Consider the following 23,170-nt stretch of genomic DNA (forward strand, 5'->3'; position numbering starts at 1 on the left):
TCATGCCCTGGCTGCTCCACTTCTGATCCAGCTCCCTGCCTGATGGCCTGGGAAGAGCAGCAGAAGATGACCCAAGTATTTGGACCCCTGCCACCCATGTGTGAGACCCAGAGGAAGCTGCTGGCTCCTGCAACCATTTGGGGAATGAAATACAGGATGGAAGATCTCCCTCCCTCCCTCCCTCTCTCTCTCTCTCTCTCTCTCTCTCTCTCTCTCTCTCTCTTTTTGACAGGCAGAGTGGATAGTGAGAGAGAGAGAGAGACAGAGAGAAAGGTCTTCCTTTTGCTGTTGGTTCACCCTCCAATGGCCGCCACAGCTGGCGCGTTGCGGCCGGCGCACCGCGCTGATCCGATGGCAGGAGCCAGGAGCCAGGTGCTTCTCCTGGTCTCCCATGGGGTGCAGGGCCCAAGCACCTGGGCCATCCTCCACTGCACTCCCTGGCCACAGCAGAGAGCTGGCCTGGAAGAGGGGCAACCGGGAAAGAATCCGGCACCCCGACCGGGACTAGAACCCGGTGTGCCGGTGCCACTAGGTGGAGGATTAGCCTATTGAGCCGCGGCGCCGGCCTCTCTCTGACTTTCAAATACATGCTTGTTTAAAAAATAAAAAGGATTTATGCTTTCTGTTGTATCTATGAACAGTGAACAGTTTGGTCTTTGATATCCGGGTAACTCCTTAGAAAAGTGAAATTATTCAACAACCATCCTATAGGACTTATGTGAAAATTGATAATATTGCTCCCTCCTGAAAGTAAAAATTATAAAATACCGTTATTACTGCCCAGGCTCTTAGTAGGTAATCTGAATAGACTTTTTGCTGTTAAATATTACATCAAAAGATGAATTTTGGCCTGCGCCGCGGCTCAATAGGCTAATCCTCCGCCTGCAGCGCCGGCACACCGGCTCCTGCCTTTGGATCAGAGCAGTGCAGTGCGCCGGCCCCGACAGCCATTGGAGGGTGAACCAATGACAAAGGAAGACTTTTCTCTCTGTCTCTCTCTCTCTCACTGTCCACTCTGCCTGTCAAAAAAAAAAAAAAAAAAAAGGATGATTTTAAAAGCTCAGTTCTTAGAATTCATCATTAAATTAATCATCATAAGAGCCGTAATAGGTTGTTTTCTGGTGAGGAAAAGGGTCTGGTGGTAGCATGTGGCTTTTGTAACCTGGTTGCTATAAGCAAACTAATAATACTCGATGGTGTGACTGCAGAGGAAAGAGCTATGACTATTCATCGTAAATATTTCCTTAAAGAAAAGAGAAATCTTGAATTTTCCTGTAAGGAAACTGAGGCCTATAGAAATTAAAATCCACTAAGAGCTCACAGTTGATTTCAGAGGTTGACTAGATTGAGGTCTTCTGAGCTTTGGTCTCCTTTTCATTAATAAGCTTCCTATGTATACATATAACTAAAATAGCCTTTCAAAGGCTGTTTTGTGAAGGTACTTTAGAAAGTTTATGGAAAAATGGCATTAAAAGATAAGTTTATTTTTGTGCAAAATATTTTTGAGATATGGGGAATATTTTTCATAAACATTTTCCACATTCTTTTTGAAGTACCCTCATATATTTTACTCTGTTTTAACCTGCATATCTAAAAGGAAGTTCAATTTGTATGATTATATAATCTTATAGTTCTGTTGTTTTTAGAATTATAAATACATTTCTTATAGTTTTGTTTTTCGAATTATGAATACATTTTATGAACACATTTTTTCAGAGTACAATGTTTGATTTTCACTTTAGAAAATGTGGAAAAAATGCATTAATTACATGTCAATATGTTATGCTTACATATATTGTTAGAAATAATCAGGTACATTTAAAAAACACCAACTCTAATGCAACTAATGATGTTTTATGTCCCTTTTTCTGTCCTGAGATTATTATTATTTATTTTCTCATCTAGCAATTTATGTTTCAGTATTCTTATTGATTTTTTTGCTTTCCCCCCATAGATCTTGAGCCAGATGATTGTGCATCCATTTACATCTTTAATGTAGATCCACCTCCATCTACTTTAAATTCACCACTTTGCTTACCACATCATGGATTACCGTCTCACCCTTCTGTTTTGTCATCATCGTTGCAGCTCCAAGGTCACAAAAACTATGAAGAAACTTGTGATATTCCTGAGTCTAAATACAGCCCATTAGGTGGTCCCAAACCTTTTGAGTGCCCAAGTATTCAAATTACATCCATCTCTCCTAACTGTCATCAAGAAACCAATCAACATGAAGATGACGTACACATAAATGACCCAGAAAGGGAATATTTGGAAAGGCCTTCTAGAGATCATCTCTATCTTCCTCTTGAGCCATCTTACCGGGAATCTTCCCTTAGTCCTAGTCCTGCCAGCAGCATCTCTTCCAGGAGCTGGTTCTCAGATGCATCTTCTTGTGAATCTCTGTCACACATTTATGATGATGTGGACTCAGAGTTGAATGAAGCTGCTGCCCGATTCACTCTTGGATCCCCTCTGACTTCTCCAGGAGGCTGCCCTGGAGAAGACTCCTGGCATCAACAGTATGGACTTGGAAACTCCTTGTCACCCAGGCAATCTCCTTGCCACTCTCCTAGATCCAGTATCACTGATGAGAATTGGCTGAGCCCCAGGCCAGCATCAGGACCATCATCGAGGCCCACTTCCCCCTGTGGGAAACGGCGGCACTCCAGTGCTGAAGTTTGTTATGCTGGATCCCTTTCACCTCAACACTCACCTGTTCCTTCTCCTGGCCACTCCCCCCGGGGAAGTGTAACAGAAGATACCTGGCTTAATGCTTCTGTCCACAGTGGGTCAGGCCTTAGCCCCGCACTTTTTCCATTTCAGTACTATGTGGAGACTGATATCCCTCTGAAAACAAGGAAAACTTCTGAAGATCAAGCTGCCATACTACCAGGAAAATTAGAACTCTGTTCAGATGATCAGGGAAGTTTATCACCATCACGAGAGACTTCAGTAGATGATGGCCTTGGATCTCAGTTTCATTTAAAGAAAGATTCATCTGGTGACCAATTTCTTTCAGTTCCTTCACCCTTTACTTGGAGCAAACCAAAGCCTGGCCATACCCCTATATTTCGGTGAGTTGATAGAAGTGGGTGCTGATCATTTGTCATGATTATGGATCATTGGTAGCCCAATGGCTTGATCATTTTGCTGTCTTTTCCTTTTTTAAAAAAATTTCCACTGAACAATTAGCCTGTTTATTTCTACTTTTCTTTGAGTCTTCAAAGTATTTTTAGAAAGGCTAACATAATTTTAAAAATGTATAGGTGGCCGGCACCGCAGCTCACTTGGCTAATCCTTTGCCTGTGGCGACAGCACCCCGAGTTCTAGTCCCAGTTGGTGCGCCAGATTCTGTCTCGGCTGCTCCTCTTCCAGTCCAGCTCTCTGCTGTGGCCTGGGAAGGCAGTGGAGGATGGCCCAAGTGCTTGGGCCCTGCACCCACATGGGAGACCAGGAGGAAGCACCTGGCTCCTGGCTTCAGATTGGTGCAGTGCGCCAGCCATGGTGGCCATTTGGGGAGTGAACCAACAGAAAAGGAAGACCTTTCTCTCTGTCTCTCTCTCTCACTGTCTAATTCTGCCTGTCAAAAAAAAAAAAAAAAAAAGTGTATAGGTAATGAATTGTAGATAAAAATAAGTTTAAAATTCCCTAGAAGGAATTTTCTCAACTAGAAAAGTTTATTTTAAAAGATGTGTTATAGAATTTTCTCATCTAGAAAAGCTCATTGTAAAAGGTGTGTTACAGTATAAATTTTTTTTTAATTTATTTGACAGGTAGAGTTATAGACAGTGAGAGAGAGATAGAGAGAGGTCTTCCTTCTGCTGGTTCACTCCCCAAATGACCACTACAGCTGGCGCTGTGCTAATCCAAAGCCAGGAGCCAGCTGCTTCTTCCTGGTCTCCCATGCGACTGCAGGAGCCCAAACACTTGGGCCATCCTCCACTGCCTTCCCAGGCCACAGCAGAGAGCTGGACTGGAAGAGGAGCAACCGGGACTAGAACCTGGCGCCATATGGGATGCCGGCACCACAGGTAAAGGATTAACCAAGTGAGCCACAGCGCCGGCCCCATTACAGTATAAATTAAGTTACAGCTAAAACCAATGGAGAATAGGCTTATTATTTTTTTTAGAGGATTTATTTATTCAAAAGGCAAAGTAGAAGGATTAGGGGGCTGGCGCTGTGGTATAGCAGGTAAAGCCACCACCTGCAGTGCTGACATCCCATATGGGCACTAGTTCAAGTCCCAGATGTTCCACTTCTCATCTAGCTCTCTGCCATGGCCTGGGAAAGTGGTAGAATATGGCCCAAGTCTTTTTTTTTTTTTTTTTTTTTTTAAAGATTTTATTTATTTATTTGAGTTACAGAGAGTGAGAGGGAAAGACAGAGAGAAAGGTCTTCCTTCCATTGGTTCACTCCCCAAATGGCCGCAATGGCCAGAGCTGTGCCGAACTGAAACCAGGAGCCAGGTGCTTCTTCGTGGTCTCCCTTGCAGGTGCAGGGGCCCAGGCACTTGGGCCATCTTCTACTGCTTTCCCAGGCCACAACAGAGAGCTGGATGGGAAGAGGAGCAGCCAGGTCTAGAACTGGCGCCCATATGGGATGCTGGTGCCGCAGGCTGAGGATTAACCTGCGCCATGGTGCTGGCCCCTGGCCCAAGTCTTTGGGCCCCTGCACCCACATGGGGGAGCCAGAAAAAGCTCCTGGCTTCAGATCAGCCTAGCTTTAGCCATTGCAGACATTTGGAAAGTGAACCAGTGAGTGGAAGACTTCTCTCTCTCTGCCTCTGCCTCTCTCTAACTCTGCCTTTCAAATAAATAAATAAATAAAGGCAGCTTAAAAAAAAAAAAAAAGGCAGAGTGAAGGGACTGATGTTGTGGTGTAGTGGATAAAAAGCTGCTGCCTGCAATACTGGCATCCCACATGGGTGCCGGTGTGAGTCCCCACTGTTCTACTTCCAATCCAACTCCCTGCTAATGTGCCTGGGAAAGCAGTGGAGGATTGCCCAGGTTCTGGGGCCTTTGCACCCACGTGCAAGACTCAGAAGAAGCCCCTGGCTTCAGTTTGTCCCAGGCAGACCATTATAACCATTTTGGGAGTGAACCAGTGGATGGAAGATTTCTCTGTCTTTCTCTCTCTGTAACTCTGCATTTCAAATAAATAAAATCTTTAAAAAAAATAAAAAAGGCAGCACTGGGGGCAGGGGGAGAGGAGATATCTTCCATCTGTTGATTTACTCTACAAATGCTTATAACAGCCAGGTCTAGGCCAGGATGAATCTAGAAGTCAGGAACTCCAACCAGGTCCCCCACATGGGTGGCAGGGACCCAGGTACTTGGGCCATCATGTGCTGCTTTCCCAGGCATGTTAGCAGGGAGTGGAACAGCCAGGACTCAAAAGGAATATGAAATTCAGGCATCATAAGCAGGAGCTTAACCTGCTATGCCATGACACTGGCACTTTATTTTTTTCAAGATCTCAAAATATGACTGAAATTTGCCTTTTAATGTTCATGGCAAGTGCTTTTTAAAAAATTTAATTTTTGTCTTTTGACTTTGTAAGTTGATTTTTTTGTTGAATATAGTGAATTTTTGAATTTTATATATTCAGATTTGTCTTTATGGCTTTTGAGTCTATGGTATTTTTGAAAGTCTTATTCCTCTAAAATAATTAAAAGCAGAAATCTTTTAGACAAATTTCTAATAAGCTTCTTTTTTTTCTTAAGGATTAAATTATTTGCAAGGAAGAGTGACAGAGAGAAAGAGAGAGAGGCAGAAACAAGAGATATTTTATCTAATGGTTCCCTCCCCAAATGGCCACAACAGCCAGGCCTGGGGTAGGCCAAAGCCAGGAGCCTAGGAACCTATCAGGAGCCTATCAGGGCTCCCACATGGGTGGCAAAGGCCCAAGTGTTTGGGCCATCTTCCACTCCTTTCCCAGATACATTACCAGGGAGCTGGATCGAAAGTGGAACATCCAGGCAGTGCCTTAACCAGCTGTACCACAATGCCAGGTTCTCTAATAAAGTTTTTAATATTTATTGTATGTGCATATTATATATAACCATATAGTATTTATATGTATCAGATATGCATATATATTTGAATTGTGATTCCAGCAAATTTATTTTGGAGTAAAGAGTGAAAAATGTTGTAAAGATTTTTTTCAAATAACCTAAATAGTTTATCAGTTGTCACAGTGCCATTTAAAGAATCAATCTGGTTTATAATCAGGAAAGAAAACTTTTATCATGTATTGAATCCTCATATGGAGTTGTATCTGTTTAGGGTTTTTTTCCCCCAATGCTTTTTTTTTTTTTTTTTTTAAGATTTTTTATTTATATTTATTTGACAGGTAGTTACAGAGAGAGAATGAGATGGAGAGTAAGGTCTTCCGTTGGTTCATCTCCCCCAAATGTCCGCTATGGCTGGCGCTGCGCCGATCTGAAGCCAGGAGCCAGGCGTTTCTTCCTGATCTCCCATGTGGGTGCAGAAGCCCAGGCACTTGGGCCATCCTCCACTGCTTTCCCAGGCCATAGCAGAGAGCTGGTCTGGAAAAGGAGCAACTGGGACTAGAACCCGGTGCCCATATGGGATGCTGGCGCCGCAGGTGGAGGATTAGCTAAGTGAGCCATGGTGCCGGGCTCCCCCAATGCTTTTTCGTGTGTGTTAATAATTTTCTCTGCAACCTGATCTTTTGAAAAATATAATTTGGAATTATAGTATTGTAAACACCTGTGAACTCATCACTGATTCTAAAATTAATCTTAGGGACCGAGGTTGTGGTACAGTAGGTTAAGCTGTCACCGTGACTCTGGCATACCATATCAGAGAGCTGATTTGAGTTCCAGCCATTTCACTTCCAATCCATCTCCCTGCTAATGTGCTTGGGATAGCAATCACTTGGGTCCCTGGTCCCACGTAGGAGACCTGGATGGAGTTTCAGTTTTCCTAGCTTTGGTCTTGTCTAGCCCTGGCTGTTGGAGCCATTTGGGGAGTGAATGGAAGATGCCTCTCTCTGTATCTCCCTCTGTCTGTAACTCTGCCTTTCAAATAAATAAGTAAATCTTTAAAAAATAGTAATAAAAGTTGTTAATCTTTCTAAGATTTTGCTTAAGTATACAGAACAAATATAGAACTGAGATTTGATAAAGTTGAGTTGTTACAGACTGATAAAAAAGATTACCTTTGAGCTTCACAGTAGGAAGACTTAAATCTAAGATGAGGACATTGAAGGAAGCAATGAAATAAATAGAAATTTAATGCAGGAATGATAGCATTTCAGAGGTAGAAGGGACCTTAAAAGTTCCATTTCACCAGTTACTGACAGGGTACTACTTCTTAATAAAAATTATTTACTTATTTTGAGAGGCAGAGAGACAGATGGAGACAGAGAGCTCCCATCCACTGATTATCTTTCCAGATGCTCACAACAGCTAGCATGGACCAGAAAAGCACTAAGCTGGGACCCACAAATTCAGTTCAGGTTCCCCACATGGGTGGCAGAGACTCAGCCACATGAGGGTGCACATTATCAGGCACTTTGATAGTGAATGCAAGCATCCCAAGTGACATCCTAACCATCAGGCCAAAAGCCCCCTCTTTAGTACAGATTGCTGTCTCCTTAGTGCAGATCATTCTGACTTTAGATCTATTAATATTTGACCTATAAATATACATGTTGTTTCTTTTTTATTTAAAAATTTTATTTGAAGAACAAAGAGACAATGACAGAGTAGTAACTATCTGCCAACTCCATAAATGCCTGCAAACTGCTGGGTGGCGGTGTCCTAAGTACTTGCCTCCTAGGAAGCTGTTAGCTGGAAGCTGTTAGCTGGAAGCTGGATTGTAAGTAAAGAAACCAGGACTAGAGCCATGCATTCTGATATCAGCAAATAAACCCATTAATGGAGAATTAACCACTGTACCCCCAAGTCCTTTCTTTTCTAATTCAACTTTTTAATGTTAATAAATGTAAATGAATCTTTTAGGCCTTAAAACTGTTTAAATTTTCTTATTAAGTAAGAAAACCTCAATGTTCAAAGATGCTGCAGTGATAGGATTTCCTTATATTTTTAGGCATGTATTCAAAATAACTTTTATTCCAAATTGCAAATGTCCTGAATGTAGGCAGTTTTTCAGAAAGATTGGGAAAAGATCAATAGGGAAGAAGTGGGGGACGCAACCTATGCGATAGATTGACTTAAACAGATCAGAACAAGGAAGAAGAGATAGGTAAGAGGCATCTAGCCGAAACAGAGAGATATAAGACACTGAGTCAGGCACAGAGAGGTATACATCTTTGCTTTAAGAAACCAAATTGTTAATTTTTGATTCTGTAATTACATACACAGAGTTGAGAAACAGTTACAATTTTATAAATTGTTAAAATTTCTTCTTTTAAAAAATATTCGGAGTTGACAAAAGATTAAAGAATTATTTATTCACCTATTTATACCGAGTAAAGTTTCATTTTGGAATACTTTGTTTCAGAGATCACAGGAAGAAATGTTAGTGCTAGCAGAAAATGATTTGAGTCACTGCTTGGCAGTCATAGCCTGGTGAAATGCATCTCTGTGTTTTGTTTATAGCACATCTTCATTACCTCCACTAGACTGGCCTTTACCAACTCATTTTGGACAATGTGAACTGAAAATAGAAGTGCAACCTAAAACTCATCATCGAGCCCATTATGAAACAGAAGGTAGCCGAGGGGCAGTAAAAGCATCTACTGGGGGACATCCTGTTGTGAAGGTATGAGACTTTTGGGGCTTGTTTGCAGATACTTATTAACTGCTAGGTGATTCTATCCAGTTAGGTGTTACAGAAGCTAAAGAGAGAACACTCAAAAACTAGAGTAATGAGGCCAGCGCTGTGGCACAGAGTGTTAACACCCTGGCCTGAAGTGCCAGCATCTGTATAGGCACCATATGTGGCTCAGTAGGTTAGTCCTCCGCCTGCGGTGCCGGCTTCCCATATGGCACCGGTTCTAGTCCCAGCTGCTCCTCTTCCCATCAAGCTCTCTGCTATGGCCTGGGAAAGCAGTAGAAGATGTCCCAAGTGCTTGGGCCCCTGCACCCGCATGGGAGACCTGTAAGAAGCTCCTGGCTTTGGATTGGCACAGCTCGGGCCGTTGCGGCCATTTGGGGATGAAAGACCTCTCTCTCTCTCTCTTTCTCTCTCTCTCTCTCTCTTTCTCTCTTTCTCTCTTTCTCTCTCTCTCTCTCTCTCTAGAGAGTCCCTGTTGGTTTTGGGTGCTTGTTGCTAGGGCTACACTTTCTATTGAGTTTTCCTGTGGAAGGCTAAAGATACTCCTGGTTTGACTGCAACTGAGAAAACTGGGGGAATGATTATTACCATGACCAGTGGCTGTTTTTCTGATCTTTTTTAAAGAAGTGACTCTGTTATATTTATAAATGTAATATGTATTCATTTAAAATTTAAGTAATACAGAAAGTACAAAAAATAAAGCAATCAAATTCCCTCAGAAATAAATAGTGTTAACATTTGATTAGTGATTATGACAACTCTGGGTATATATATTTAGTGGAAGATTGAATGGATGACTAGAAAAATGAGTGAATTTTTAAAGAATAGGGTTATGCTTACCATTTAAATAATTAAAATATTTTATTTGAATTTATTACAAGAAAATAAAATGAAATTTTATATGTGAAATATAATAATAAAATATTGACTTTAAAATAATTTGAATGAAAAATAACATTGAGAAAAAAGCAAAAACTAAGAACTGCTGGATCTTAGATACTTTACTTTAATAATTCCTAAAAGATCTTTCTAAGGTCAAAATATATATTAAATATATTATTGAAAGATTAAGCTCATTGTTCCAGATTTAGATGGTATAAATTAAGTCTCTGTTCCAAAAAATAAGATAATTATCTCTGTTAAACTTCCTCACCTTTCTCTACTATCTCCTGAATTTTCTTCTTTTTTTTTTTTAAATTAATTTATTTATTTGAAAGTCAGAGTTACACAGAGGAGAGTCAGAGAGAGAGAAAGGGAGAGAGAGAGGTCCTTCATTTGCTGGTTCACTCCCCAATTGGCTGCAATGGCTGGAGCTGTGCCAATCTGAAGCCAGAAGCCAGGAGCTTCTTCCGGGTCTCCCATGTGGGTGCAGGGGTCCAAGGACTTGGGCCATCTTCCAATGCTTTTCCAGGCCATAACAGAGCTAGATGGGAAGTGGAGCAGCCAGGTCTCGAACTGGTGCCCATATTGTCGCTCCCCCTCTTCGCGGAGGAACGACACAAAACCCTGCCTAGGTTTCCTATCCGAGTCACGGCACCATTATGTCGCTCCCCGTCTTCGTGGAGGAACGACACAGGACCCTGCGTTGTTCTTTCGTCTGCTCGGCCCTCCCCGGGTTTGCTGCTGGTTCTTCCCGGGTTGGCTACCGACCCTTCCACCTCCGTGGAAGGGCGGTTCCCCCTGCCACCTTCCCCACTTCCGCGGGGGAGCGGCACACCGCCGGCCGGCTCTCTCGGGGGCTGCACAGGTGTTCCTTCAGCTAGATGTTCCCCTTAGATGTTCCTGGTGCATGTTGTCTCTCTCCTCCTTTATAGTCCTCTTCCACCAATCCCAACTCTGCTACCCACACGCCGAGTACGCTGCTCTCCTCCAATCAGGAGCAGGTCCTACTGTTTATTGGTTGAACTGGAGGCAGCTGTGTAGAAGCTGTTTTCTCCTCTCCCAGTGCCATATTGTGGGAGAGCAGATGCATAGAATAAGTCTTAATTCCAGTAATTTAGTCTAGTCCGAGTTGCTCCCCACACATATGGGATGCCAGCACTTCAGGCCAGGGCATTAACCCACTGCGCCACAGCGCCAGCCCCTTTTTCTTCTTTTTTTAAAATGTTTATTTATTTTAAAGAGTTACAGAGAGTTGATCCCCCACCCTCTGTTCACTGCCCAAATGGCCGCAACGGCCAGGATTGAGCCACGCCAAACACAGGAGCCTGCAACTCCTTCTAGGTCTCCCATGTGAGTGGAAAGGGTCCAAGTATTTGGCTCTGTAGTGCTGGCATCCCATATGGCCACTGGTTTGGTTCCTGGGTGCTTCACTTCCTATCTAGCTCCCTGCTGATGTACCTGAGAAAGCAGTGGGAAATGGTCCAAGTACTTGGGCTTCTGTACCCATGTGGGAGACCCAGAAGAAGCTTCTGGCTCCTGGCTTTGGTCTGGCTCAGTTATGGCTATTGTGCCCATTTGGGGAGTAAACCAAGGGTTGGAAGATCTTTCTCTCTGTTTCTCCCTCACTTTCTGTAACTCTGCCTTTCAAATAAAATAAGTAAATCTTTAAAGAAAAAGGGGGGGGGGGTGGGCAGTGCTGTGGCATAGTAGGCTAAGCCTTCATCTGCAGTGCTAGAATCCCATATGTGTGCCAGTTTGTGTCCCAACTGCTCATCTTCTGGTCCAGCTTTCTGCTTATGACCTGGGAAAGTGGTGGAAAATGGCCCAAGTTTCTGGGCCCCTGCACTTAACTGGGAGACCTGGAAGAAAATCCTGGCTCCTGGCTTCTGATCAACTTAGCTCTGGCCATTGTGGCCATTTTGGGAGTGAACCAGCTGATAGAAGACCTTTCTCTGTCTTTCCCTCTCTCTCTCTCTCTCTCTCTGTATCTCAAATAAATTAATAAAATCTTAAAAAAAAAAAGAAGCAGCAGCAGCAGCAGAGCAGCCTGGACTCTAAGCAGAGCTCCTATGGGATGTTGGTGCTGTAGGTGGTAGCTTAACCCACTGCAGCACAATGTTGGCCTCCTTGAATTTTCTTAGCTTACTTGTCCATTCAAGCCCTGCCCCCAGCCAGTCATATAGCCTTAGCTCTGTATATTGTCAGTGTCATTACTTCTGACTTCTTTATACTTTATTTCAGCATTCAATTTTGTTTTTTGTTTATGGAGTTTGTCCATTTTTTTTTAATTGACCATTCCTTGTTTTTTTTTCATGTTTTAGAATATATTTGTTACCATAAGGTACTCAAACATTAGAATTGCTATATATAATAATCTTATCTTTGAGCAAAAGAGAGAGAGAAGGAGGGAGGGATGGACCTGGGGATAGGCCAAGCCAAAGCCAGAAGTCTGGAACTCTATCTAGGTCTCCTACATAGATGCAGAGGCCCAAGGAATTGAGCCATCTTCTGCTAGGGCATATTAGCAGGGAGCTGGACTGGAAGCAGAGTGGCCAAAACTTGAACCAGTGCTTTCATATAGGCTGCCCGCTTTGCAGGCAGCAGCTTAACCCACTGTTCCACAATGCCAGCCTGGTTATCTTTTGACCAGTTTTTTTCTAAGAGCCCCCTGACTTTTAGTGTTACAGTAATAGATTTCAATTAGGTCCAGAAAGGAAAAAAGATTAAAAAAAAAAACAAAAAAAAACAGGGGACCAGCGACGTGGCGCACTGGGTTAATCCTCCGCCTGCAGCGCATCCCTTATGGGTACTGGTTTCTGGTCCCAGTTGCTCCTCTTCTAGTCCAGCTCTCTGTTGTGGCCCCTGAGGGCAGTGGAGGGTGGCCCAGGTGCTTGGGCCCCTACACCTGCATGGGAGACTGGGAGGAGGCACCTGGCTCCTGGCTTCGGATCAGTGTAGCCCTGGCCGTTGTGGCTATTTGGGGGGTGAGCCATTGGATGGAGGACCTTTCTCTTTGTCTCTCTCTCACTGCCTGTAACTGTACCTGTCAAATAAATAAATAAATAAACTTCAAAAAAAACAAAAAAAAAACAAAAAACTCTTGTTTCTTGGTGCTGGATATCTCACTTAATGGGTGAGGAAACCAGGAGCTATCATGTGAAGAAAGAGAATAAAAGGGGCTCAGGCTAATGGTCCATTTCAGCTGCCTAGGTATGATAAATGACTCAGAGCTGGGGTCCAGGGAGAAAGTGGGGAAGAGGCTGAGAACTAAGCATGCACTCTGAAGAATGTGAGTCCTGGGAGAAGAATGGAGTCAGTCTCATTGTTGACTTTCTACAAAGGAAAAGTGACCTTTGCCTCAAGAGAAACCCTTCCAACAGCCTAGTTTTAATAAAATAAAAAAAGGGAGGCACTTACTGTAGTATCCAGGAGCCGAGGAAGAAGGATGTCCTCATAGTTAACTGTATTTGAAAGATTGTGTAGAAGTTTGCAATTCAGGATGACCCATCTTCATTCAATAGTTATGTTTACAGATGGACAGGATCTTGTCTTAAAGATTACTTTAGAATAGTCCCCAAAGGATCAAAGTCTTGAGGAAGGAGTTCCTAAATGTAAGCGAGGGAAGAAGGGTTTTCAAGATCAAGGGCAAAGTGAGAAGGGGCATAGGACCCAGACTCTGGGTCCTAGAATCTTAAGTCATTTTTTTCTGCCTTCTCTGGTCCTGTGCCTACTCTCCAATGCTGGGGAAGTGCCCTGCGCTGCTATGCCGATCTCCATGCCCAACTTAATTTGATGATGCGAGTAATGATTTCCTGTTTGAGGACAGTCACCTCAGGTCTCTTGCCACTCTCACACCCACATATGCTGACAAACATATACCTTGACCAATTTTGTGTATTTGTATCTCTTTCATACTGATTTGCTACAGTTGATCCAATTTCTTTGTTATCTATGAGTATTAAGTATGAGATTTTTGTTTTCTGGTCTTCTGTTGCTTACCTGTTTATTTTCTTGATTTTATCTTTTCTGAATTCTTTTGTTAAATTATTTGAGAGGACAAGAGCAAGGGCAGGTCACTGAAGAATAAATCACTACATTGTCTGAGCAATTACTATTATCCCAGCTATAGTGGCTGTATAAGTAAATCATAATATTAGGTAAATTTTGCCCTGTTTTTTTTTTTTTTTAAAGATTTTATTTATTTATTTGAGAGGTAGACAGTGAGAGGGAGAGACAGAGAAAAAGGTCTTCCTTCCGTTGGTTCACTCTCCAGGTGGCTGCATCGGCTGGAGCTGTGCCGATCCGAAGCCAGGAGCCAGGTGCTTCTTCCCTGTGTCCCATGTGAGTGCAGGGGCCAAGGACTTGGACCATCTTCTACTTTCCTAGGCCATAGCAGAGAGCTAGATTGGAAGAGGGGCAGCCAGGACTAGAACCGGTGCCCACAAGGGATGCCGGTGCCTCAGGTAGAGGATTAACCTACTGCTCCGCAGTGCTGGCCCCTCTTTTTTTTTTTTTTTTTTAATTTATTTTGTCCTGTTCTTTTTTAAAGATTGTTTTGCCCAGTTTCAGTTCTTTATTTTTCTGTATGAATTTTAGAATGAACATAAAAATCTCTACCAAAACAAAACCCCCAAAACAAATTTAAAAAATGCTGATTTTGATTAAGATTATCTCAAAACTGTAGGTCAGTTTGAGAAAAATGGATCTCTTGACAGTACTGATTTTCCAGTCTGTGAACATGTCCTCACGTTTACTTTGGTGATAATTTTTGGGAAATTTTTATTTATTTGACAGGCAAAGAAACAGAGCTCTCTCATCCTCTATTCTCTGCCCAAATGCCCATATTAGCTGGGACTGGGCCATGCCAATCCTTGGGTCTGGGAACTCAATCCAGGTCTCCCACGTGGGTAGCAAGGACCCAGATACTTTAGCTGTCATATGCTGCCTCCAGAGAGCCCATTTAACAGGAAACTGGAATTTGCAGCAGAGCTGGGATTTGAACCCAGACATTGTTGTGTAGGATGCAGGTATCCCAAACAGCATTTTAACCACTGTACTAAATGCCTGCCTCATTTTGTTGTTTTGTAATTTCTCTTGGGGCCAGCACTGTGGCAGAGTTAAGTTTCCACCTGCGGTGCTGGTTCAAGTTCCGGCTGCTCCACTTCAATCCACTCTCTGCTAATGGCCTGGGAAAGTGGTGGAAGATAGCACAAGAGCTTGGCCCCTGCACTCATGTGAGAGACTCCGAAGAAGCCCCTGGCTTCGGATCGGCCTAGCTCCAGCCGTTCAGGCCCTCTTTGTAACTCTGCCTCTCAAAATAATGAAACTACTCTTTTTAAAATTATTTTTTTATTTTTAAAAAATTTTATTTATTTGAAAGACAGAATTACAGAGAGAGGTAGAGACAGAGAGAGAGGTCTTCCATCCGCTGGTTCACTCCCAGATGGCCACAATGGCTGGAGCTGCGCCAATTCAAAGCCAGGAGCCAGGAACTTCTTCTGGGTCACCCATGTGGGTGCAGGGGCCCAAAGACTTGGGCCATCTTCTACTGCTATACCAGGCCATAGCAGAGAGCTGGATCAGAAGAGGAGCAGCCAGCACTAGAACTGGCACCTATATGGTATGCCGGCGCTTCAGGCCAGGGCTTTAACCCTCTGTGCCACAGTGCTGGCCCCAAATAAATAAATCTTTACAAAAAATTTCTCTCAACAATTTTTAAAGTTTTCAGTGTAGAAATTTTTCATATATGCCATTTTCAGATGTTTGATTTTTTTCGTACTATTGTAAATAGTACTTTGTTTCATTTTATTTTTATGTTTATATAAATGTGACTTTTTAAAATATTAATATTGTATTTCAGCTGGCGCTGTGGCTCAATAAGCTAATCAGGCCTGCGGTGCCGGCACACCGGGTTCTAGTCCCTGTCGGGGTGCCGGATTCTGTCCCGGTTGCTCCTCTTCCAGACCAGCTCTCTGCTGTGGCCTGGGAGTGCAGTGGAGGATGGCCCAAGTGCTTGGGCCCTGCACCCGCATGGGAGACCAGGAGAAGCACCTGGCTCCTGCCTTTGGATCAGCGTGGTGCGCCGGTCACAGCATGCCGGCTGCGGCGGCAATTAGAGGGTGAACCAATGGCAAAGGAAGACCTTTCTCTCTCTCTCTCACTGTCTACTCTGCCTGTCAGAAAAAAAATATTGTATTTCATGACTTCATTGTTTATTTTTACCTTTTTCAGGATTTTAAAGATATTTAGTTTTACTTCTTTTTATTCTTTTTTTTTTAAAGCTTTATTTATTTATTTGAGAGGTAGAGTTACAGAGAGCGGAAGAGATAGAAAGAAAGGTCTTCCATCCACTGGTTCAGTCCCCAGATGGCTGCAGTGGCTGGAACTGAGCCGATCCGAAGCCAGGAATCAGGAGCTTCTTCATGCAAGTTCAGGGGCCCAAACACTTGGGCCATCTTCTACTGCTTACCTAGGCCATAGCAGAGAGCTATGATTTGGCACCCATATGGGATTCCAGTGCCACAGATGGAGATTTAGCCCACTATGCCACAGTTCCAGCCCCTCCTCTTTCTTTCTTTCTTTCTTTCTTTCTTTCTTTCTTTCTTTCTTTCTTTCTGTCTTTCTGTCTTTCTGTCTTTCTGTCTTTCTGTCTTTCTGTCTTTCTGTCTTTCTGTCTGTCTTTCTGTCTTTCTGTCTTTCTGTCTTTCTCTTTCTCTTTCTGTCTTTCTTTCTTGATTTATTTATTTATTTATTTATTTGAAAGGCAGAACTACAGAGAGAGAGAGAGAGGTCTTCCATCCGCTGGTTCATTCCCCAGTCGGCCGCAATGGCTAGAGCTGCACCACTCTGAAGCCAGGAGCCAGGAGCTTCCTCCAGGACTCCCACATGGGTGCAGGGGTCCAAGGACTTAGGCCATCTTCTACTGCTTTCCCAAGCCATAGCAGAGAGCTGGATTGGAAGTGGAGCAGCCGGGACTTGAACCAGTACCCATATGGGATGCTGGCTCTGCAGACCAGGGCTTTAACCCACTGTGCTTTAGCGCTAGTCCCTGTTCCTAAAAGTTTATTATTTATTTTTATTTACCTGAAAGGCAGAGAGAGAGAATGAGGCAGATTTTACATTTGCTGGTTTACTGTCCAAATGTCAGCAGTAGCCACAGATTGCTCCTCAGATTGCTGCAAACCCCAGTGCTAGACCAGGCTGAAGCCAGGAGCCAGCAGCTCCATCTGCATAGGTTTACCAAATGGATGGCAGGGACTTGTGAACTTGAGTCTTCTGTTGCTTCCCAGGCTCATTAGTAGGAAGGTAAATTGTAAGAGGAATAACTGGAATCTGAATTGGCACTCCCAGAGGGGATACAAGTGTCACAAGTGGTGACTTAACCTGTTATACCATAATGCCCACCCAATTTGTCTTTTTTTTTTTTTTTTTGGACAGGCAAAGTTAGACAGTGAGAGAGAGACAGAGACAGAGATAAAGGTCTTCTTTTTGTGTTGGTTCACCCCCAAAATGGCCACCATGCCCGGTGTGCTGCACCGACCGGAAGCCAGGAGCCAGGTACTTCCTCCTAGTTTCCCATGTGGGTGCAGGGCCCAAGCACTTGGGCCAACCTCCACTGCCTTCCTGGGCCACAGCAGAGAACTGGACTGGAAGAGGAGCAACCGGGACAGAATCTGGTGCCCCAACCGGAACTAGAACTTGGGCTGCCGGCTCTGCAGGCGGAGGATTAGCCAAGTGAGCCGTAGTGCCGATCCCCAATTTGTCTTTTTAAAAATTAACTAATGGGGCTGGCACTGTGGCACAGCAGGTTAAATCCCCTGCCTGCATTGCCAGCATCCCATATGGGTGCCAGTTCAAGTCCTGGCTGTTCCTCTTTCGATCCAGCTCTTTGCTATGGCCTGGGAAAGCAGTAGAAGATGGCCCAAGTCTTTGAACCTCTGCACCCACGTGGGAGACCCAGAAGGAGCTCCTGGCTCCTGCCTTTGGATCAGCTCATCTCTATCCATGTGGTTATGTGGGGAGTGAACCAGTGGATGGAAGATGTTTCTCTTTATCTGGCTCTACCTCTCTCTCTAACTCTGTCTTTCAAATAATAAAAATAAATCCTACCAAAAAAAAAAAGAAGAAAAAATTAATCAATTTAAGAGCAAAGAGAAATATAAAGAAATTTTCCATGCGCTGATTCTCTCCCCAAATGTCCACAGCAACTGAGACTGGGTTAGAGCTGGAGCCAGGAGCTTGGAAACTCAATCTTGGTCACCCATGTAGGTGGCAGGGATGCAAGCTCTTGAGCCACCCATCTGCTGCCTCCCAGGGTCTGCACTGGCAGGAAGCTGGAATTGGGAGCCAGATTATTACTCAAATCCAGATATTTGCAAGATTATCAGTAATACTGTAAGCAATGAAAAAATATTCAGGGCATATGTTTGACCTAGTTGTTAAAGATACCAGTCAAGATGCCCACATCCCATATGTATGTGTGTGTGTTATTGGTGGAGTAAGTTGGTTGCAGGATACTTGAGATTTTTAAGAACAAAATTATTTTGTTATTAATTTGAAAGACAGAATTAGAGAGAGAGAGGAGAGAGTGAAAGAGATCTTCCATCTGCTGGTTCACTCCCCAAAAGACCCCAAAAGCCAGAACTGGGCCAAGCTGAAGTCAGGAGCCAGGAGCTACATCTGGGGCTTGCACATGTTTACAGGGGTCCAAGTACTTTACCACTTTTCCTGCTTTGTCAGGCCATTAGCAGCAAGCTGGATCAGAAGTAGAGCAGCCTGGAATCAAACAGGCTCCCGTATGGGATGCTGGTATTGCAGGCAACAGGTTAACTTGCTACGCCACAACACTAGTCCCCAGAGAAAACTTTTTTTAAAGGTTTATTTATTTGAAAGAGTTACAGAGAGAGAGACAGAAAGAGCTCTTCTGTCTGTTGGTTCACTTCCCAAATGGCTGTAATGACCAGGGCTGGGCCAGGCCAAAGCCAGGACCATCCTGGTCTCCTGTGGGTGGCAAGGACCAAAGTACTTGAGCTGTCTTTCGCTGCTTTTCTTGGGCAGGCCAGCAAGGAGTGTGACTGGAAGTGGAGCAGCCAGGACTTGAACTGAACCGGTGCTCATATGGGATACCTATGTTATATGCAGTGGCTTAACCCATTGGGCTACAATGCTGGCCCTCTAAGGACAAATTGTTTTTAAAAACTTACATATTATACATTGATAAGTTTTATTGAAGCATAAATATTTGTAATCTATGCCTAATTTACTGAAATTTGAGAAATGAAGTTTGTAGTATTTTTTTTTCATTTTCCCCCCATGGGAATTCTGTTTTATTTATTTATTCCCCAATGAAGTATTTTTTCATTTTTAGACTTTATATTTTACTGTTCACCAGGATCATTTCTGGGTGATGATTTTTTTATACAGTGTTGTTATATGTACCTTTTCAGTTTTGAGCAATTTATATTATGGAAGCTTAATTTTGTAGTTTTAGTATCTGTACCATGTGCTGTTATATTTCTACTATTTTTAGACCCCTCCTTGCTGAAGTAATTGAGCAGAACTGATAGAAGAACTGCTCTCATTGAAGTTGCTGTTGTCTCTTCTTTTGTTGTTGTTGTCGTTGTCTGTTCTTACTGAAGTTGCTGTTGTAGTGACCTTCATGCTTTAACCCTTCAGCTTTAGTTAAATTAAGCAGGCGCAGACCTTTGCTATGGAAACGATACAGAAACATAACAAACAACTAGGCTTACCTTATTCTACAAAGCAGAAGGTGCCCTGAAGAAAAGTATACTGATAGTAGGGAAATTTTTTTGGTGAGTAGTTTAGCAGTAGTCATTTGTTTATTGCCTACAACATAAATGCTCCTCTAGAAGTGGGATGGAATAAGAGTCTAATTGCTTTATTTGATCCTCCTTTAAAACCCCTCAGATGCAAAGGAGCAGCCCCATTCTTATGCTATAGCATGTACACTTGGAGCAGATGTTTTTTGAAGTATGTGTTATGAGATATATTCCCTTTGAAATATTATATGCATGATTACCTTCCCCCCCCCAACACCAGTTTATTTTGCTGAAGTATAAAGGACAGGTGGCTTATGTCTCTGCCAAGCTGTGTAAATGTGACTCATCTAACATGATTCCTTGGTATATAGTCCTTACCAATAAATATTTTGATAAAGTAATAAGTAGCAATAAAATTTTTCCTTTTTTAATTTAAAGATTTATTTATTTATTTGAAAGGCAGAGTACAGTAAGAGAGAGAAGGAGATACAGGGAAAGATCTTCATCCACTGGTTTATTCCCCAAATGACTGCAATGGCCAGGCTGGGCCAGACTGAAGCCAGGAACTTGGAACACCAACCAGGTCTCCCGCATGGTTGGCAGGGACCCAATCACTTGGGCCATCTTTTGTTGATTTCCCAAGGCACATTAGCAGAGAGCTGGATCAGAAGAGGAGCAGCCAGGACACAAACTGGCACCCATATGGATGCCTGTGCTACAGGTGCAGTTTTAACCTACTAAGCCACAGTGCTGCCCCACCCCCAGTTCTTTTTTAAATAACATATTGATTAGTCTTATGAATTATCTTGCTCTACAAAATTATAGTATTATTCCAAAATTTTATTTATTCCACAATTATTAAGTGCCTGTATTGGAGCCCATGTTATGGTGAACCAGTGAATGGAAGATTTCTGTCTCTCCCTATCTATATCTCTGCCTTTCAAATAAATAACTATTTAAATAAAACAGAAAACTACCTAAATACTATGCTAGCATCCCTAATCCAAAATCAGAAACTTTTTGAGCACTGACATGATGCCGGAAAAGGTTTTAGACTTCATTTTTTTTCTGAAATTTTTGAAAAGATTTATTTATTTGAAAGGCAAAATTACAGAAAGAGAAGGAGGGAGAGATAGAGACAGGTATCCTCCATCCATTGGTTCATGCCCCAAATGGCTGCAACAGTCAGGGCTGGAATAGGCCAAAGCCAGGAGCCAAGAGATTTATCTGGGTTTCTTGTGTGGTTGCAGGGCCCAAGGACTTCCCCTGCTTTCCCAGGCCACATTTTCAGGAACTGGATTGGAAGTTGAGCAGTCAGGATATGAACTGGCACCCATATAGGATGCTGGCATTGCAGGCAGTGACTTAAACCATTATGCCACAATGCCGGCCCCAATATTTTAGATTTAGAATATTTGGGATTTTAGATTTTTGAATTGAGATGCTCAACCCATTAAATGTGTGCAAATACCTTCAAATCTGAAAGTCTACTCTGAAATTTGAGACACTTTTCCAGCAATATTCATTCAGCCTGTGCTAGGTTCTGGAGATGACAAGTAGTGTGTGTTCTCTCCACAGTACTAATGTGATATCACAAATGAGTGATAAAGTTGTTGTTTCTTCTTCCATTAGATGAGTGGTTGGTTGCATGGAATAATTTGTTCAATTTAGGGTTAAATTAGGGTTATGTTTAGCAGAAAAGAATGACTAATTACCTATTACCTGTAAGTTTGATGAAGATCTGTAATCATTTTTAGCTTCAGATTTTTCATCTGTAAACCAGATAAAATAATATGTACTCCACAGGAATTTTGGGATTAAATGGACTAATATAATTAAAGCAGGGCATATAACCACTGTATACCTTCACATTTTCTTCTCTGTGTAAATGGGGATGAATCTCATGCAGAATTATTACTTAGCTTACTTGCTGAGAGAATAAGGGCCAGTGCTCACTTCTACAGCACATATACTAAAATCAGAATAAGGGCCTAAGCTTCATTTGTGCACATACACACATATGTGCCCACACTATTTCAGTTTTCTTCTTTAGTTATTGATTCATTTAGGCTTAAAAAATAACGTTGGTATTTTATGTTTTTATTGAATGGTTTTCAGTTTTAATTAAAGTCTTAAAATTAACTTGTTTATGGCCGTGCTGTGGCTCAATAGGCTAATCCTCTGCCTGTGGCGCTGGCACTTCGGGTTCTATTCCCAGTCGGGGCGCCAGATTCTGTCCCGGTTGCTCCTCTTCCAGGCCAGCTCTGCTGTGGCCCGGGAGTGCAGTGGAAGATGGCCCAAGTGCTTGGGCCCTGCACCCGCAAGGGGGACCAGGAGAAGCACCTGGCTCCTGGCTTCGGATCAGCGTGGTGTGCTGGCTGCAGCGGCCATTGGAGGGTGAACCAACGGAAAAAGGAAGACCTTTCTCTCTGTCTCTCTCACTGTCCATTCTGTCTGTCAAAAAAATAAATCTTAAAAAAAATTAACTTGTTTATATCAAAACATATGAAAAACATTGCAAGTGAAAAATACTGACATTTCTTGACTACATATGTAATAAAATATTTACATAATACTACCACTTTGTAGTAAATTCAGTTCATGTGTTTACCTTCACTAAAACATAAGACAGCTGCAGTTTAAGCCTGCTGGATGGGAAGAAAGAACCAATAAGGAACTCAAGTCATTTTGTACCTAAGAACCCCAGGGAAAGGCTCAAGAATTTGAGGCATGTGAGCTGAGACTAAAAACAGGATGATCGCATGAAACAGATTCCCAGATTTATAATTTTTTTTTTTAAAAAAAGATTTTTTACTTTATTTGAAAGGCAGAGTTACAAAGAGAAAGCGGGGAGGGAGAGAGGAGTAGAGAGAGGGAGACAAAGAAAATCTTGCAGAGAGAGGAAATCTTGCATCCGCTGGCTCACTCTTCAGATGGCCACAATGGCCAGGCAGAAGCCAGGAGCCTCTTTGAGGTCTTCCATGTGGGTAGCAGAGGCCCAAGCACCTGGGCCATCCTCTGCTACTTTTCCCAGGTCATTAGCAGGGAGCTGGATCTGAAATGGAACAGCCAAGACACAAACTGGCACCCATATGAGATGCTGGCATTGTAGGTGGCAGCTTTACCTGCTCGCCACAATGCTGGCCCTAGATATATCTTTTGTGTGAGATACAGCCAAGTGATAATTTCTTTTTTCTTTTTTTTTTAAAAGATTTATTTATTTGAAAGAGAGTTACAGAAAGGCAGATGCAGAGAGAGAGAGAAGAGTCTTCCATCTGCTGGTTCACTCACTCCTCCCCAAATGGCCACAGGAACTTCTTCTGGGTCTTCTACGTGGGTGCAGGGACCAAGGGCTTGGGCCATCTTCTGCTTTCCCAGACCATAACAGAGAGCTGGATTGGAAGTGGAGCAGCCAGGACTTGAACCAGTGCCCATATGGGATTCTGGCACTGCAGGCAGCAGCTTTACCTGCTATGATATAGTGCTGGCCCCATGATAACTTCTGTTACCTGGGAGAATGGTGGTGATTTACTCTTTAGAAAGAATGAAGTAGAGGCTCTAGGTCATAGAAAAGCTGAAGGCAAGGCTGAATGATCTGTAATGAAACTGGGGTAGAGATAAATTAAAAGTATAATGAATGCCTAAGGTGAGAGCTCTGATCCCCTTTCTTTATATAAAAAATATTTTAGGGTGAATTCTGTGGTGCGGCAGGTTAAGCGGCCACTTGGGATGCCTGCATT

The 23,170-nt window shown here is 42.9% G+C and overlaps 1 protein-coding gene across 7 annotated transcripts in view; it reads left to right on the top strand.

Annotated features, from left to right (window-relative positions):
* The window catches only part of NFATC3 (nuclear factor of activated T cells 3), a 151,203-nt gene that overhangs the window by 46,504 nt on the left and 81,529 nt on the right, over positions 1-23,170 (top strand). For 5 of the 7 annotated variants that reach the window (XM_017342314.4, XM_008257512.5, XM_002711632.6 and 2 more), the window contains exons 2-3: positions 1,955-3,077; positions 8,592-8,754. In XM_017342314.4, coding sequence (XP_017197803.1) covers positions 1,955-3,077; positions 8,592-8,754 — 1,286 coding nt within the window. The remainder of the gene's footprint in view (positions 1-1,954; positions 3,078-8,591; positions 8,755-23,170) is intronic. The other 2 variants (XM_089320315.1, XM_089320316.1) reach the window with 1 other exon arrangement.

This window comes from Oryctolagus cuniculus, chromosome 18, assembly GCF_051225735.1.
Source record: "Oryctolagus cuniculus isolate XC-2025 breed Fujian yellow rabbit chromosome 18, ASM5122573v1, whole genome shotgun sequence".
NCBI classification, from domain to species: Eukaryota; Metazoa; Chordata; class Mammalia; order Lagomorpha; family Leporidae; genus Oryctolagus; species Oryctolagus cuniculus.